Source organism: Dermacentor andersoni, chromosome 8 (genome assembly GCF_023375885.2).
Source record: "Dermacentor andersoni chromosome 8, qqDerAnde1_hic_scaffold, whole genome shotgun sequence".
Taxonomy (NCBI): Eukaryota; Metazoa; Arthropoda; class Arachnida; order Ixodida; family Ixodidae; genus Dermacentor; species Dermacentor andersoni.
Genome location: NC_092821.1, coordinates 142,793,402 through 142,806,249, shown reverse-complemented (window position 1 = coordinate 142,806,249; position 12,848 = coordinate 142,793,402). Strand labels below are relative to the sequence as shown.

Sequence of the window (12,848 nt, the reverse complement as noted above, 5' to 3'; positions counted from 1 at the left end):
CACGGCTTAAAACGCGTCCGCAAGTGATACGCTCGGGTCTTTAAACATACCACGTGAACATGAACGACTGCGTTTCAAGAATCGCTTTTTGGCACAGTGTTATGCCATGCGTAGAAAGCTGATACCGGCATCAATCAAAAGCCGAGTCTCCAGACTATACATACTCTGTAGCGGCTATAACGATAGCAGACGTAGCTTTTTCACACCTACCACTTTTGTCTCGGAAATAGAGTACAAATTTTTGTAGTTTCCATACGCTTCAATTGCTGAATCTTTCACCGCCCTGGGAAAAAAATCTGTTTGCCAAAGCGTGATTGATCACTGCGTTTCGCTCGTGTGAATTGTCTTCAAGAACATGCCTTTCGCCTGACTTTTTCAATAATCGACCTGCAGCTTTAGCTATTCACGAAAAACCCGCTCGTTTCATTGAAAACCCGCTAGCTTCGTTCCGGGGCCGCTTGGTGCGCTAGTTGGTATGTGTCCAGAAAAGTTGGATATGAACTTGGAAACAAAATTTAATGCAGTGTTAGTGAATACTGAGCTCGTTTATATGAAAAACAGTGAAAGCACTTCCACCATCTTTTCAAAAGATATTAGAGAGAGAAGGAAAATCACGAAATTGTTCGCACACAGGGATGGAACAAAGACACAACAGACATAACAGCAAAATGCAAATGAAAAAAAGAAGCGGCTAGGCTAGCTGACTCAAATCAGAAACACCCATTATATGCACAACCGGGTCACCTTCTGTCTTCGGAGCATAAATTTTGCCGTGTTTGGCCCACAACAACTTCAAACTCACTTCCTTAGCCTTTGGCTTCGTCGCCCAGAGCAATTCTCTGTTGTATTTTGTCAGGTTTTCGACAAAGAAAATCGAGGGCTCATTTTCCTGCACCAAAGCATGTAATTTTTTCAGCTTTGTCAGCCAATTGTCCCCTATGTCTGCCGAAAGAAAGAGCACCAAAATAGGCGCTGGTTTCTTGCCCTCTCGAGAAAACAGCGCACGGTTAGAACACGGCCTGGAAGGAATGAGTCAATGCCCAGCGGAATGGCCAGTCCGGAGACAGTTGCAGTCACGTTTTCGCTGGGACTTCGGGATAATCCATAAATTTCGAGGTTCGAGGACCTGTACGTTATACTGCTCCGAGGCGTTTATTTTACTTCGAAGGTTTTGAACGATAGCTTCTTGTGAAACGACCTGGTCCTCAAGTATCGCCACTCTCAATGGCAATGCAGATACGTTTTTGTCACGTGTTGCTGATTCTTACAGCAATAAATCGTATTTGTTTAAGAGGAATTCAACCTATAGTAGTGTATTTACTGCATTTTCGCATTCGCTGCTACGATCTGACTTCAGGCCCAGCAACTCGGTCTATCTTAGGGGGAATTAAGGAAAGAGACTCGACTTGCTCGCAAATGGAATGCAGCAATGATAGCTTTTCGTGAATGGCTAACTGATTAGAACTACACTGGGACACATGCACTGATCTGCATATTTTGCATCGCCCCTTTGCTCTCCTTTTTGCGCCCACGGCCGAAAAAGGGCCCTCAGCCACACCCGAGCACTCCTGTCTGGGGTGACATGACGACAAGCAGCTAAAGCACTGAATATATGTCCTCATCTCCACATCTCCACACTGAGTACATTTCTTCTCCTCTATAACCCAAGCGCACAAAAATGCACACACAAAGTCGCTCAACGATAGGGCTGCAGTCTTGCAGTTAGCGGCACAGGAGAGGCACAGAATTGCTGCGATAGCGAAACCAGCTCACCGGCAGTAACAAAATGAATCATTTAGTGCTGCCAACTGCACTTGCTGCTTGAACGCGAAGCCCTTTCAAAGGGAGGATGACGGTGCTCGTATATCAGAGCCCCATATTGTGCTGCGAACCAAGGTCACGAAGAACCGGAAAAGTTACCCGTGTTTCCAGCTGAACTGTCCCACCTATACGAACCGTCTCGTGCCGGAGAATATTCATTGTCCGTAGCACCACCTGAAAATGTCGTGACGTATTGACGCAACTGGCAGTAAAAAAAAAATTAATCTTTAACGCCAGCTCAGGATGTGCCTCCAACTGCCAAATACAACCGACGTCAGACAAGTCCCACAACTCCAACTTACGTTTGACGACGTTAAATAGGCACTACCACAAGCGACGTACGCCACGCGCACACGTGCGTGTGCAGAATTGCAGCATACCTCCGCATTCTCCCGGACCCTCTGCAAAGCGCAAGTGCCTCATTAAACTAAATGAATTTCTCGTAAGTAAATTGCACCACAATATTCGTAAAGTACGTCTTACACACCAGCTGTAGACATGAAAGATTCGGATTGTAATTTGAATTTACGAGAAAGCATTATCATGTTACGTTGAAACTCAAAGACAAAGCACTCTTCCAGCTGCCATTTCATGTCTGCCTGAGTGGCTGCGGCCTTAAGGTGGCAGTGCCGTTTTTCGATAAGCGCGAGCCCACGGAAAATCCCGACCAACTATAGCCGGATACAACTTTAGAAAAAGGGGAGGCCCCGCCCAGATGACCGAAGCGCGACAGCCGATTGCCTCCGCGACTAAAATAGTCCCGCTCGAAAAATCGTGCTCCTTAAGCGCGTAATTCTCGGCATAAATAAAGACTTCTGTATTTTGATGACTGCTTTAGTAGAGCTCTCATGTGCTTCAGCACATGCCGGATAGCGACGAAAAAAAAACCCCGTGCCTTGTACAGCGCTGCCCGTCGTCTGCCCTTTCGCTTCATTGCAAGTGACAAAAGTAGAAAGAACAGCTCTGCATGGCTTTGGCGCTTGTTTACATGTACACGGCGTATTTACTACTCGTTTTCCAAGCTTAAAATGAATTAGTTGCTATTGAAAAAGTACTTATATAGAACAATAAATTTATCGCAACCATTACAAACCTGGGGCGAGAATATGGTCGAGGCAGGAAGGTGCAAAAATGCTTCATTCATCGTTTTAAATAAATACTCTTGATTTTGAATAACATTAAATTTCCCAGCATGCATTCTACAGCTTGCGCGTGCAGTGAACACTGGAGGACAGCAATCAGTCGGCGGTGCTTCACAACGCTCGAACACCGTCGCTAGACGCTCGGCTATCTCACTGCTGAAATGATCGTTCACGCTAAGTTGACTGCGACAAATCTTTGCATAGAAGGCTTCCTCTGCAAATATTTTCTGTTGAGGCACTCGTAAGTTTGTTTCATGCGCGCACACTTTTCTGATTTCTCCTGAGAATGGTTTTGCTCCATCACTTCACTCCGTCCGACGAAAAAAGCAGCGACACAGTACACGAACACACCCGCCGCTAACAGTAGGCACCAGTCTTTGGAAAACTTTTCTCGTCGTAACGTCACTCGGGAGCGAAATAAAACAATATGGAACAAATACACAGGATGTGTGTTGGTAGTGGTCGCCGTGGAATCCAGTTTTCAGGCAAAGCGTAGCGCAGCGCCAGCGATGCTCGCTGCAATGTTCCTTCGCCGGTTCACGGCTCAGAATAAATGCACGCGGCACAAATGCCGCATCCTAAGTTCGTAGTAATATTTCCGGCATGATAGACCATCACAAACAGTTCTGGAATTCACTTTGACGAGGGGCTGAAGCACACAGCTGACGCGACCTCGCCCAGTTCGAAGCGCGGGCGGCCATCTTCTCCGTCGGCGGGCTCACCAGCCGTCCGGCTGATGACGTTAGTCCAGAGTGCGCACCCATTGGTGGGTGCCCGTGTGCCTCCGCCTCGGAGGAGTAAACGCCCCCTTTTTTTCTACAGTTGTATCCGACTTTAGAGGCTCACAGCTTAACGATAAATTATTGCCACCGTTCAACTATGGTGCCTCACTGCGCACCTCCTCCCATGCGGCGGGCGAGATTTCGCCTTTCTTGTTATACGGCACAATTAAGACGATACATCCCTTTTTAATCGTCAGGTGTGAAAAAACTATGACGACATGAAACGTTCGGAGAGCTTTTCTGATTGTGCTTCCTTACTAACCGTGGTGTGGCAGGTAAACCTAGGGAAGAACCTTAGTCTGTAAACGGGAGTCAACGATATTGATCACGGGGTCGATGATCCCTTAAGTATCGGGAAGGGTAAGCACCTGGCCCCACTGATTGCGAGTACGGCTAGGCGGGGAGAGCAACAGTGGCCCATATTATTCGTTCAACAAAAGTGCGTTGATTCACCGTGTCGTGTACGTCGCCGTGTGGATGAGAATACAAAATCAGGAACGCGGGAGAGCCGCCAATTGGGTGAGACCGCGACGTTGCCCTTGTACAGGAATGACACCTTGCTTTCTTGCAAGGCCTCGCTGACGGCAGCACTTGGCGAAACGCTACTAGCATAGCAGCTTAACACGACACCAGCCATGCCGAGAAACGGGAACGGAATGTAGGAAGTGGCGATGAGATAAGGGCATGTGATGGGCGTTAGCATTCCACGCCAGTCTCTCTCCGCCTCCGGCGTCATGAGAGGTTTGTGTGCCTAAATTGGTATGACGGCACTGCACAGAACTTTCCCTTACATTTTTCCTCGTGGGCCGAAATGCACTTGCCCACCTATTCTCCGAAATCGACGCGCTCCTTGCACTCATTCATTCGTACAGCGACGATGACAAGACCCAACCAATAACAATTTGTAGGGGTGGATGGATGGATAGATGTTATGAGCAGTAGCTTTGGAACGGGGCGGTGGGTTGCGCCACCAAGCGAACGAACGCCTCGAGCGCCCCTCGACGGAAGCAAAATGCAAGAACATTCGTGTACTTAGATTTACTCTGAACAACCCGATGGTCAAAATGAACCAAGAGTCCCCCCAGACAGGCATTCTTCATTACCATATAGTCGTTTTGGTAGGGAAAGACTAAAGTTTTATTTAAGGTTTAACAATTTCAAGTGCTAGTTTAGGGATGGCAAAAAGAAAATGTTTTAACGTCGCCACAGTATCACAGAACACTCGCTTATTACGTGCACAGTCGATATTTCAATTCTCTATATCATGAAATGTCATAAAGATGTCTGCGTAATTAAAACATCCAGTTTGTTGACTCTGTAGTAAATACATGAGTGGATTATTTGCATTTCCAAAAACTACTTTGCTCTCCATTGTGGAAACAGACACGATTTATTGATTGACTCATAGACTGAATCTTTTATTGACTTCTTGATTCAGCCGTAAGTCGACGTCATAGGCACATGCCCTGTCTTCTATTCCAACGCTTGAAAGCTCTGCTCTGCAGACGGTGACTTCCAGCCTGCAAGAAAATATTCAGAAAATGTATGCAGGCATTATTACCAAAACATGTGGGGGATCATTATTTATGTAAACTGGTTACGTGTGCTTTATTGTACAAGATAGAAAGGCTGGCTATACCGCGAGCAATAATTTATTTATTTTACTCATTTACAGGAACTTATGAACCAGTTAAGTTATACATAGATATGCATTCATTAGTCAAATATTTATTTAGTTATTTATGCACAGACGCTTGCGAGCGCTATTTTTAAAACCCCTGTCACAATGTTCCCAGCCCGTCCGACGGACTTCTTCACAATGAAGTGACGTTATACATATCTCCCGGTGATCGAAACCTTAACTTAATTGTGGAAAACCTTCATAGTAACATGTTCGTAGCGCCATGGGGCTTGCCAGTCTGCGTCATATCGCCTAGGTCGCTGACTTTCATTCAATTATAAAGATAAAAACAACAAGCTGTCATGTGACTTCCCCTCTGCTCTCACACGCACGCACACGATTATTAAAGGCTACACAAGTCTCATGCGTCAGGTTACTAGTTCGTACCACTTGAATCATACCAATGAAGTAGCAAGTCCTGCCTAACTTGGCTGGCACCTTCGTCTTTTGTTGAAGTCTTTCTCTTTCATCCATATGCAAATAGACTTAAAAAGCAACATTGTGCAAGCTATGTGATTAAGTGGGACTCAAAAACAGCAGCTTAATTTATATATTTGTAAAGCAGGGGAACAATAAAAAGAAAGAAGTTGCGTTTGCTTTGTCCTCCCAGGTGTCATTGAAAGACAGCCGAAGCTAGTACGGACGATTTACAACGCATTAACCGTCAGGTTTGCTGGATTCGCAATAATTGAATCGAGGGTAACACTTTGTAACTTTTTTCCGTTTGTCATTGCGGACTGTGTAGTCTTAACAGTTTTACAGCTTAACTTGAGCCGCCCGTGCCCTTCAATATATTGTGAAATAAAAATATGACATCTAGAAAAATTAATCTTAGGTTCATAAATAGCTAGCCGTTGGGAAGCTGACGATTTATTGCAGCAATACCTAAGGAAATTGATAACAAATCGTCCTGCTGGTAATTTTGCAGCCAAACGACCATTTTTGTAATCCATCATTTTTTTCGAACAGGTATTCATATTCACATTCCACCTAATGTAATAAACGAGCTGACCTCTCATCCCCCGCAAGGAAAATAAAAGGGTAAGAAAGCCCTTGTACCATTTTCACATAGATCGGCTCGAGGCTGCAGAACGTCCGATATCTTCAAGAAGCGGCGGATGTGCAGCCAGCAATCGTGGTTCAGGTCACAGAGCTGACGCCTGGAACCAGGATCTGCGAGGCATTCCGCCGTCTCCTTGACGACGCCGGTCATTCGCATAAACTCGTCGAGGCTCAAGTGGCGAACACGAAGCAGGGCGCTGCTGATCATCTCCCTGGCGTCGCCCTTGGTGACGTCAGCGCCTTCGCTCACCATTTCGAGCAGACGAGGATGGTCGTGCATCAGCTCGATAGAACGAGCGCCTTCGACGCCATCTTCCTCGCCAAACACAAACTGAGCTGCGGCCAAGACGGCGGAGGCATTCCGTCTGGTCGTTTCCTGCAGGTAGAGAAAATGAGCCGTTGTGGGGTTTAAAGACGAAAAAACGTTGATGAGGCTGCAAAGGGTCAAAAGTTTGAAGCGCTTAAAATTGCACCCGCGAGTGGTATCAGACAGTGTGCGCGAAAATGCATATGAGCTAAACATGAAAATCGGTAACGCAGCGCCAGAATCAGAGCATCTGGAAAATTGCGAATAAAAAATCTCAGCAACGATTTATAAGCGTTCTACAGTAAAGCGCCATCGACTGCAACCGTAAGATTTCGAATACAGTAATCTGTTGCGCAAGAATTACAGGCGACCTCTATTGTTGGATGCACGATGATATTCGCTAAACAATTTCAAGGAGTGAGCACGAAAAAAAAAAGACAAGATTTGTTCGCTGTTTTTTCTTCCTTTTCTTTTGCGGGTGTGCGAACGGCAGTCGCCACGATCCACAAGTGCGATGGCAGATCTGAAGGCCACAGCGAGTTCAATATGTCTTGTAAATGGAAAGGACTGCGATAGACAGCATCGGCCGGTTCAATAGCTGATAGGGCAGCGAAAAAAAGAATCGTACAAGCATCACACTGGAGGACCTCTCACCCAGCTCCTGAAAGGTGGGGTCCTGCTTTGAGAAATGTGGACACTCATTCCGAACATCGTAAAACTTATAATGCAGGAAGCAAAAAAAAAAAGCGATTAGAACCTATCTGTCTGTGGCACTCCTAAATATTTTGGTTAAAGGAGTAGCGGCAAAAAATTTCCAAGTCGAGGTAACCTGTGACATCGATTTATTTGGGTAGACACACATCATCTGCGAAATATCAACGTCGAATTTGGCTTAGCACATATTTAAAATCAATTTTGAAGTGCGTGCAGGCAGCCAACCGCAAAACGCAGCACCTCGCGACATCGACATCAAGGCAGAATTGTAAACAACCGTGAATACGCTACGTGACGTGTTTGCGCTGCCGTCGGGGCGGGCCCGGCCAGCAAGTTTCTCTCCGTTCTGATCGCCCCAGTGTTTCGTTTTCTTTTTTTTTTTTTTCGCCACTGACGGCAGCACAAAACCAAATAAAATTTGTTTCTCACACGAAATAACTCATATGGTAAGGCGAAGTCGAAAGCATCCATGTTATAAAAGCCTGCGCGCAATAGTGAACCGTCGGCGTGATTTTGACTCGCAAGCGGACAGCGCAGTCGCCGCTGCACTCGTCTCTGCGAAGCGGCTCGCCTGACCAGTTTGTTTTCTGAGCGCTACCAACGGCATCGGGAATACTAATGGTACCGTGCATTGTGAGCGAATTGAATGTGCAGACGTTGATTGCGTTGACGAATATAGGTGTTCTATTACGAGTTGCGCACGGAGCGCAAGCACGTCGCCCTCGGACCGGACAGCTAGCAATCGCCAGCGTGCCTGGCTTCCTAGTTCGGTACCGTCGGCGTCGATACGCGGTAGAAGTGGTCCGAGTTCGTGCGCGCCTCTGGACGCTTAGAATGGGCCCCCGTTGAAGAGCAACCAGATTTGCTCGTTTCGTTTCGAGCGTGCCTGGTATAAACAAAACCCACGGATCTTTGACAGGTCCTATGATCTTCCACAAAGACTACGTACGCCAAGCCTGATGATGTGCCGACTTTTACCCCGCTTTGTGTTCGGCTCCGAAATACATTTAATTCCAAAAGCGTTCTCGACGAATGGTTCATACTACTGCCAGCGGTGCGTACGCAAATTACTGTCACTCGCCGTACCTAGGGAGTCGCTGCATTGAAGTGTATCCAATAAAAAGTGATTGGCCACGTCTTATACGGCGGCGACTCCCGCCTGCAGGATATAGTCGCCGCTTGAGGACGAAAGCGAGAACAACGATGATGGCGAGGACGTCGCAAAGCACGTGCAGATGTAGCAGACGAACTCGCAACACCAAGCTCGCACGCCAGCGAGCGTGCTGGCATGCGTACGTCACAGTTTTGTGCGATCACGTGCCCAGTTTTGTTTAAATTCCTTCTTTGGCCCATCTCGTTGCTCTTTGAAACCAGCACTTGTACCGGTCGCTAGGTTAAAGACTCCAAATAATTCTTTCACACTCTGAAGCAAATGATGCTGCGTGCCGTGATTATTGGATCATTAGCTACTTACTTTACCAGAAAAAAGTTATATCGAAATTTTTTGCCTCAGTATTCCTTCAACTCGTACATGGCTAATAAACTTTTAAATTAGCAAAATTCCACACACATTTTGTTGCCCTCTGAAAACGAAACTTGGACGGGTCACTGCAAATAATTACTGTGATGCTCTGAAACAAATGATGTTTCCTGCCGCGAATATTGGGTCATTAGTTACTTATTGCAGCCGAAAAAAACAAGATAGAAAATTTTTTCTCTCGGTACGGCTTTAACGCGTACACAGCTAATAAACGTTTAAATTGGCGAAATTCCACACAGATTTCAAGAAATATTACTAGAGAAAACTAAGGGGCTGTTACCATTTAGCTACCCCAGGGAATGATGTTAATTACCCGCATTTGTCTATTTGTGTTCACTTGTGGCTTCTACCAACCTTGTGGCGACATCTGTGATGCTATTTCCGAAGTTTCTCAGCGCTCACAGTTGTCCAACCCAGCAAAGCAATTACTCTCTGCAGATGCGCCTAACCATTGCAAATTTTCGCACTCATGGCGCATTGTGCTGATGCACATGGTCAGTACGAAATCCCAAAACAGTTCGCAGCAACAAGTGGGAAGATTGTAGGCCACATCCGTGCAACTGTCTGTCATTAGCATGCGGCTGGAGCCGCCACATTCGCAGCACCCCTAGATACGCGTAATGCACTACTATTCCACTAGTGCACTCGTAGCACCAGAGTTCTCTACGGCAATTGGCGCCAAAAAACACTATACCCGGCGCTTACTACGCGTGAACTGTCCACACGAGCTAATCACTTACGATCAGAAACGATCCAACAAAAGATAGCTTTGAGTCATACCAAGATGTCGGCCAGAGCGATGTTCTCGATGGATTCTCCCGTCCAGGCATTGGCCCTGTGGACCCAACAGCACTTCAATGCTCCATGCGCTTTACCATGCCTGGCGCTGAAGATACAGGCGGGAGTCATGGCGAATTCTGTGAGGTTTAGGCTCTTGCTGGCACCATACGCGAGCCGCTTGAAGTCGCCCTTGGCCAGCAGTACTCCCTTGACGTTGACTCTGACTAGGTTGAGATTGGAGGCCAGCGCTCTCACTAGTTCCGACTGCACCTCGCGATCCTCTTTTCTCAGACGGGCAAAAACGGGACCGAAGTTTATGTTTAGATCAGTAAGCCTGGACGCAGCTCTTATACATGCCGCCAAGGCGGAGAACACACTGCGATTGAAATAATCGCAGTTAAGCCGGAGCGACGTTATGTGAGCGCAGCCACCCACCGCTTCTAGAGCTGAGATAACTGTCTGAAAAGCAGAATTGTCATTGTGCATCAAATGCCTCATTCTGACGGTTACGCTGCTGATTTGCGGGCACTGCTGCAGCCGTTTCGTTTCGCGCGCGTAATGCCACTGGATGACCACTCGGTCGTTCAGTCCTCGCTCCTGGATGGTGGAGCACACTCTGTCCGGCCGGTCGATTCCGGGCAAGGAGAGAACGACCACCGACTTCAGAGCGTCTGTTTCCGCAACTGCGTTGAAGAAGGCGTGGCACTCAGCTTCGCCGAAGCACCGCAAATCAATGCACAGCTTGCTGAGCGGCAAGTTTGGTCTTCGCAGGGCTGCAAGCCAGGGCTTCATGCATTGCGCGGCTTTGGGATCTGGAGTGTAGACACCAAAGTAGCTGAATGAGCCACAGCAGTCGCAGAACGTCGAAGGTAACCTCAGGCTCCGCAGTCTGGCGCTCCGAAGGACCACTTCGGCGAAGAGGCTGACCACACCCACGCTGGCAAACACATAGAAAACACGTATTAGCTGAAGAACAATCAAACTCAAGAGGGAAAAGAAAACGAGAGAAATCAAGTAAAACGGAGCACTACTTTAAAAACTCACATTACATACTCGAATTGGCGTTCCTTAACGCGAAGAACAATCGCAGCCAACGTCATCCGCAAAGGACGTTCAAGGCATCCACCATGCTTTAGGTCGGCGAACGCGTATGTTACAGCAAGTGGCGATTGACAGTGACCACTGGATCTACAAGCTTTTCATACAGGACATAGTGGTCATACAAGCCTCACAGTGAATCATGGCGCGTTATTAACCGTGTACTGCTCAACGACTGTTCGAGAAGAAAAGCTATGTCAATTTCTACATTTTCGTTCTTCTCCATGAAGAGTACACATGTTAAAAAAGGTCATTCAGCGTGTAATTGAAGTCGATGAGAGACAATGTTTTCATGGTTGTGTTGGGGCAGAGGATTCGGGGTCGGATTAGCCTGATTTATTTTCAATACCGCGCTGGAGCGACAGTACTTGATCGACGTCAACTAGAAGTGGAATCACCTGCCAAACGTTTGTCAACAGTTATCTTTATCGTTATCATCGCCATCGCATTCCCAGGGGCACTTAGATTTACGCTGTAATTATTTCTGGATGGACCTGCAAAAGAGCTAGCTGGCCAAGCAAGACATTGTCCGCAAAAAAAAAATTATATTTCACTGAAACCTCCAAAACTAAAAACTTCCTCCAGCGCAACACTGATTCTCCTATATATATATATAGGCCATGCGTTAAGTGTGAAACGGTAAAATGAAAATTTCAGGTATGAAATTTAAAGTACAGCGCCAAGGTATCATGCGATACATTGGCTATTACAAGGTTAAGAATGAGCGACCATCTGTCGCTTCGCTGTGCCCCGCCGTGGGGGGTCATTGCCCCGTGCTCTTTCCTGGAACCGAAGGTGACTGCCCGTCTAGGGCGCCATCACTTCCACTCGAACCTGATTTTACTTTGGCATAAAGACAGTCAACTCTCCGTTCTCAGCCTGTCAAAGCGTGTATTCCTTGCCTCCGCTGACAACGAAAGTCCCGAAATGAGTGTTGCCAAATGTCTGATTGCTATAGCGTCGATCCATAATAAACTGTGATCTATACTTACAATTCTGGAGTCATCACAACGATGTCCGCATTCAGTTCCTCCAAAGAAGTCATCTTGCAGAACGCATCGATGAGTTCTCTCAATAGCAAGTCCGTGTCGGAATAGCGATTCGATTTGAGCGTCAATTTTTGCACCGCTGAGTCCTCTTTCGCAAGGTAGCTGGCAAAGAGCGCGTTGGAGTCATCGTCGCGGTAGCCGAACACGCCTTGTCCGACGCGCAGGTCAGTGATAGTTTTGTTTCCCATGAGAGCATGGATGAGAGAACTCGCCTCAGTAGGGGACATCGAAAGTTCTGCCACGTCGAGGGTCGTCAAGTGATGCCAGTCTAGGTCAAGTGATCTCCCAAACAAAGTTGTCTTAATTCCCCATTCCTTCTCAAAATCCAGAACCTTGAAAGCTAGACTCTCGAGATGCGAGCAAGACTTGATCACCTCGCACATGAAAGCCGCGTCGTCCGCACCAAAGAATCTGCCGCAGACGGCAACGCTTTTCAAAGAACAGTTACGTTTTACTACTGACAGCAATGAACGGTGCGGCTTCGAGCTCGCGTTGAATTCAATCGCTGTGATGCAGTGATGCTCGGCCAGTAGGCGTTCAACAAGTTCCAGAGGCTTCGATCTGCGCAAGTTTTCGTGTGGGCTGTACAGGAGATGCCCGCATGTGTTTGCCTCTACGACGGCAATAAGAGCATCGCCCCTGGTCTTTCCTCGCCTGTCTTCCCGAAGCTCAAGGCAGGCGTCTAGAAGGATTTGGTTTAAACCACGACGGTGTTCCAGTAAGCGACAGCTCGCCCCAACCGTCTTGGTGCATGGGATGTTCTGGACTTGCTCTTCCGTGATGCCTCTGCCGGCTGCACATCTGGCGTTGAAGGCATCTTTTAGATGCAATGCTTTAGACATGATTCACCAGCCCGCTGACTAGCGGAGTAC

The 12,848-nt window shown here is 47.2% G+C and overlaps 1 protein-coding gene across 1 annotated transcript; it reads right to left on the bottom strand.

Annotated features, from left to right (window-relative positions):
* Positions 1-5,189: 5,189 nt before the first annotated feature.
* LOC129383410 (uncharacterized) lies at positions 5,190-12,164 on the bottom strand. Its single transcript, XM_055067978.2, has 4 exons — positions 11,920-12,164; positions 9,830-10,766; positions 6,486-6,864; positions 5,190-5,265 (listed from the first exon to the last, which is right to left on the bottom strand). Exons 1-4 carry the CDS (start codon positions 12,162-12,164, stop codon positions 5,219-5,221), a joined length of 1,608 nt encoding a protein of 535 aa, XP_054923953.2. The 3' UTR covers positions 5,190-5,218.
* Positions 12,165-12,848: the final 684 nt, after the last annotated feature.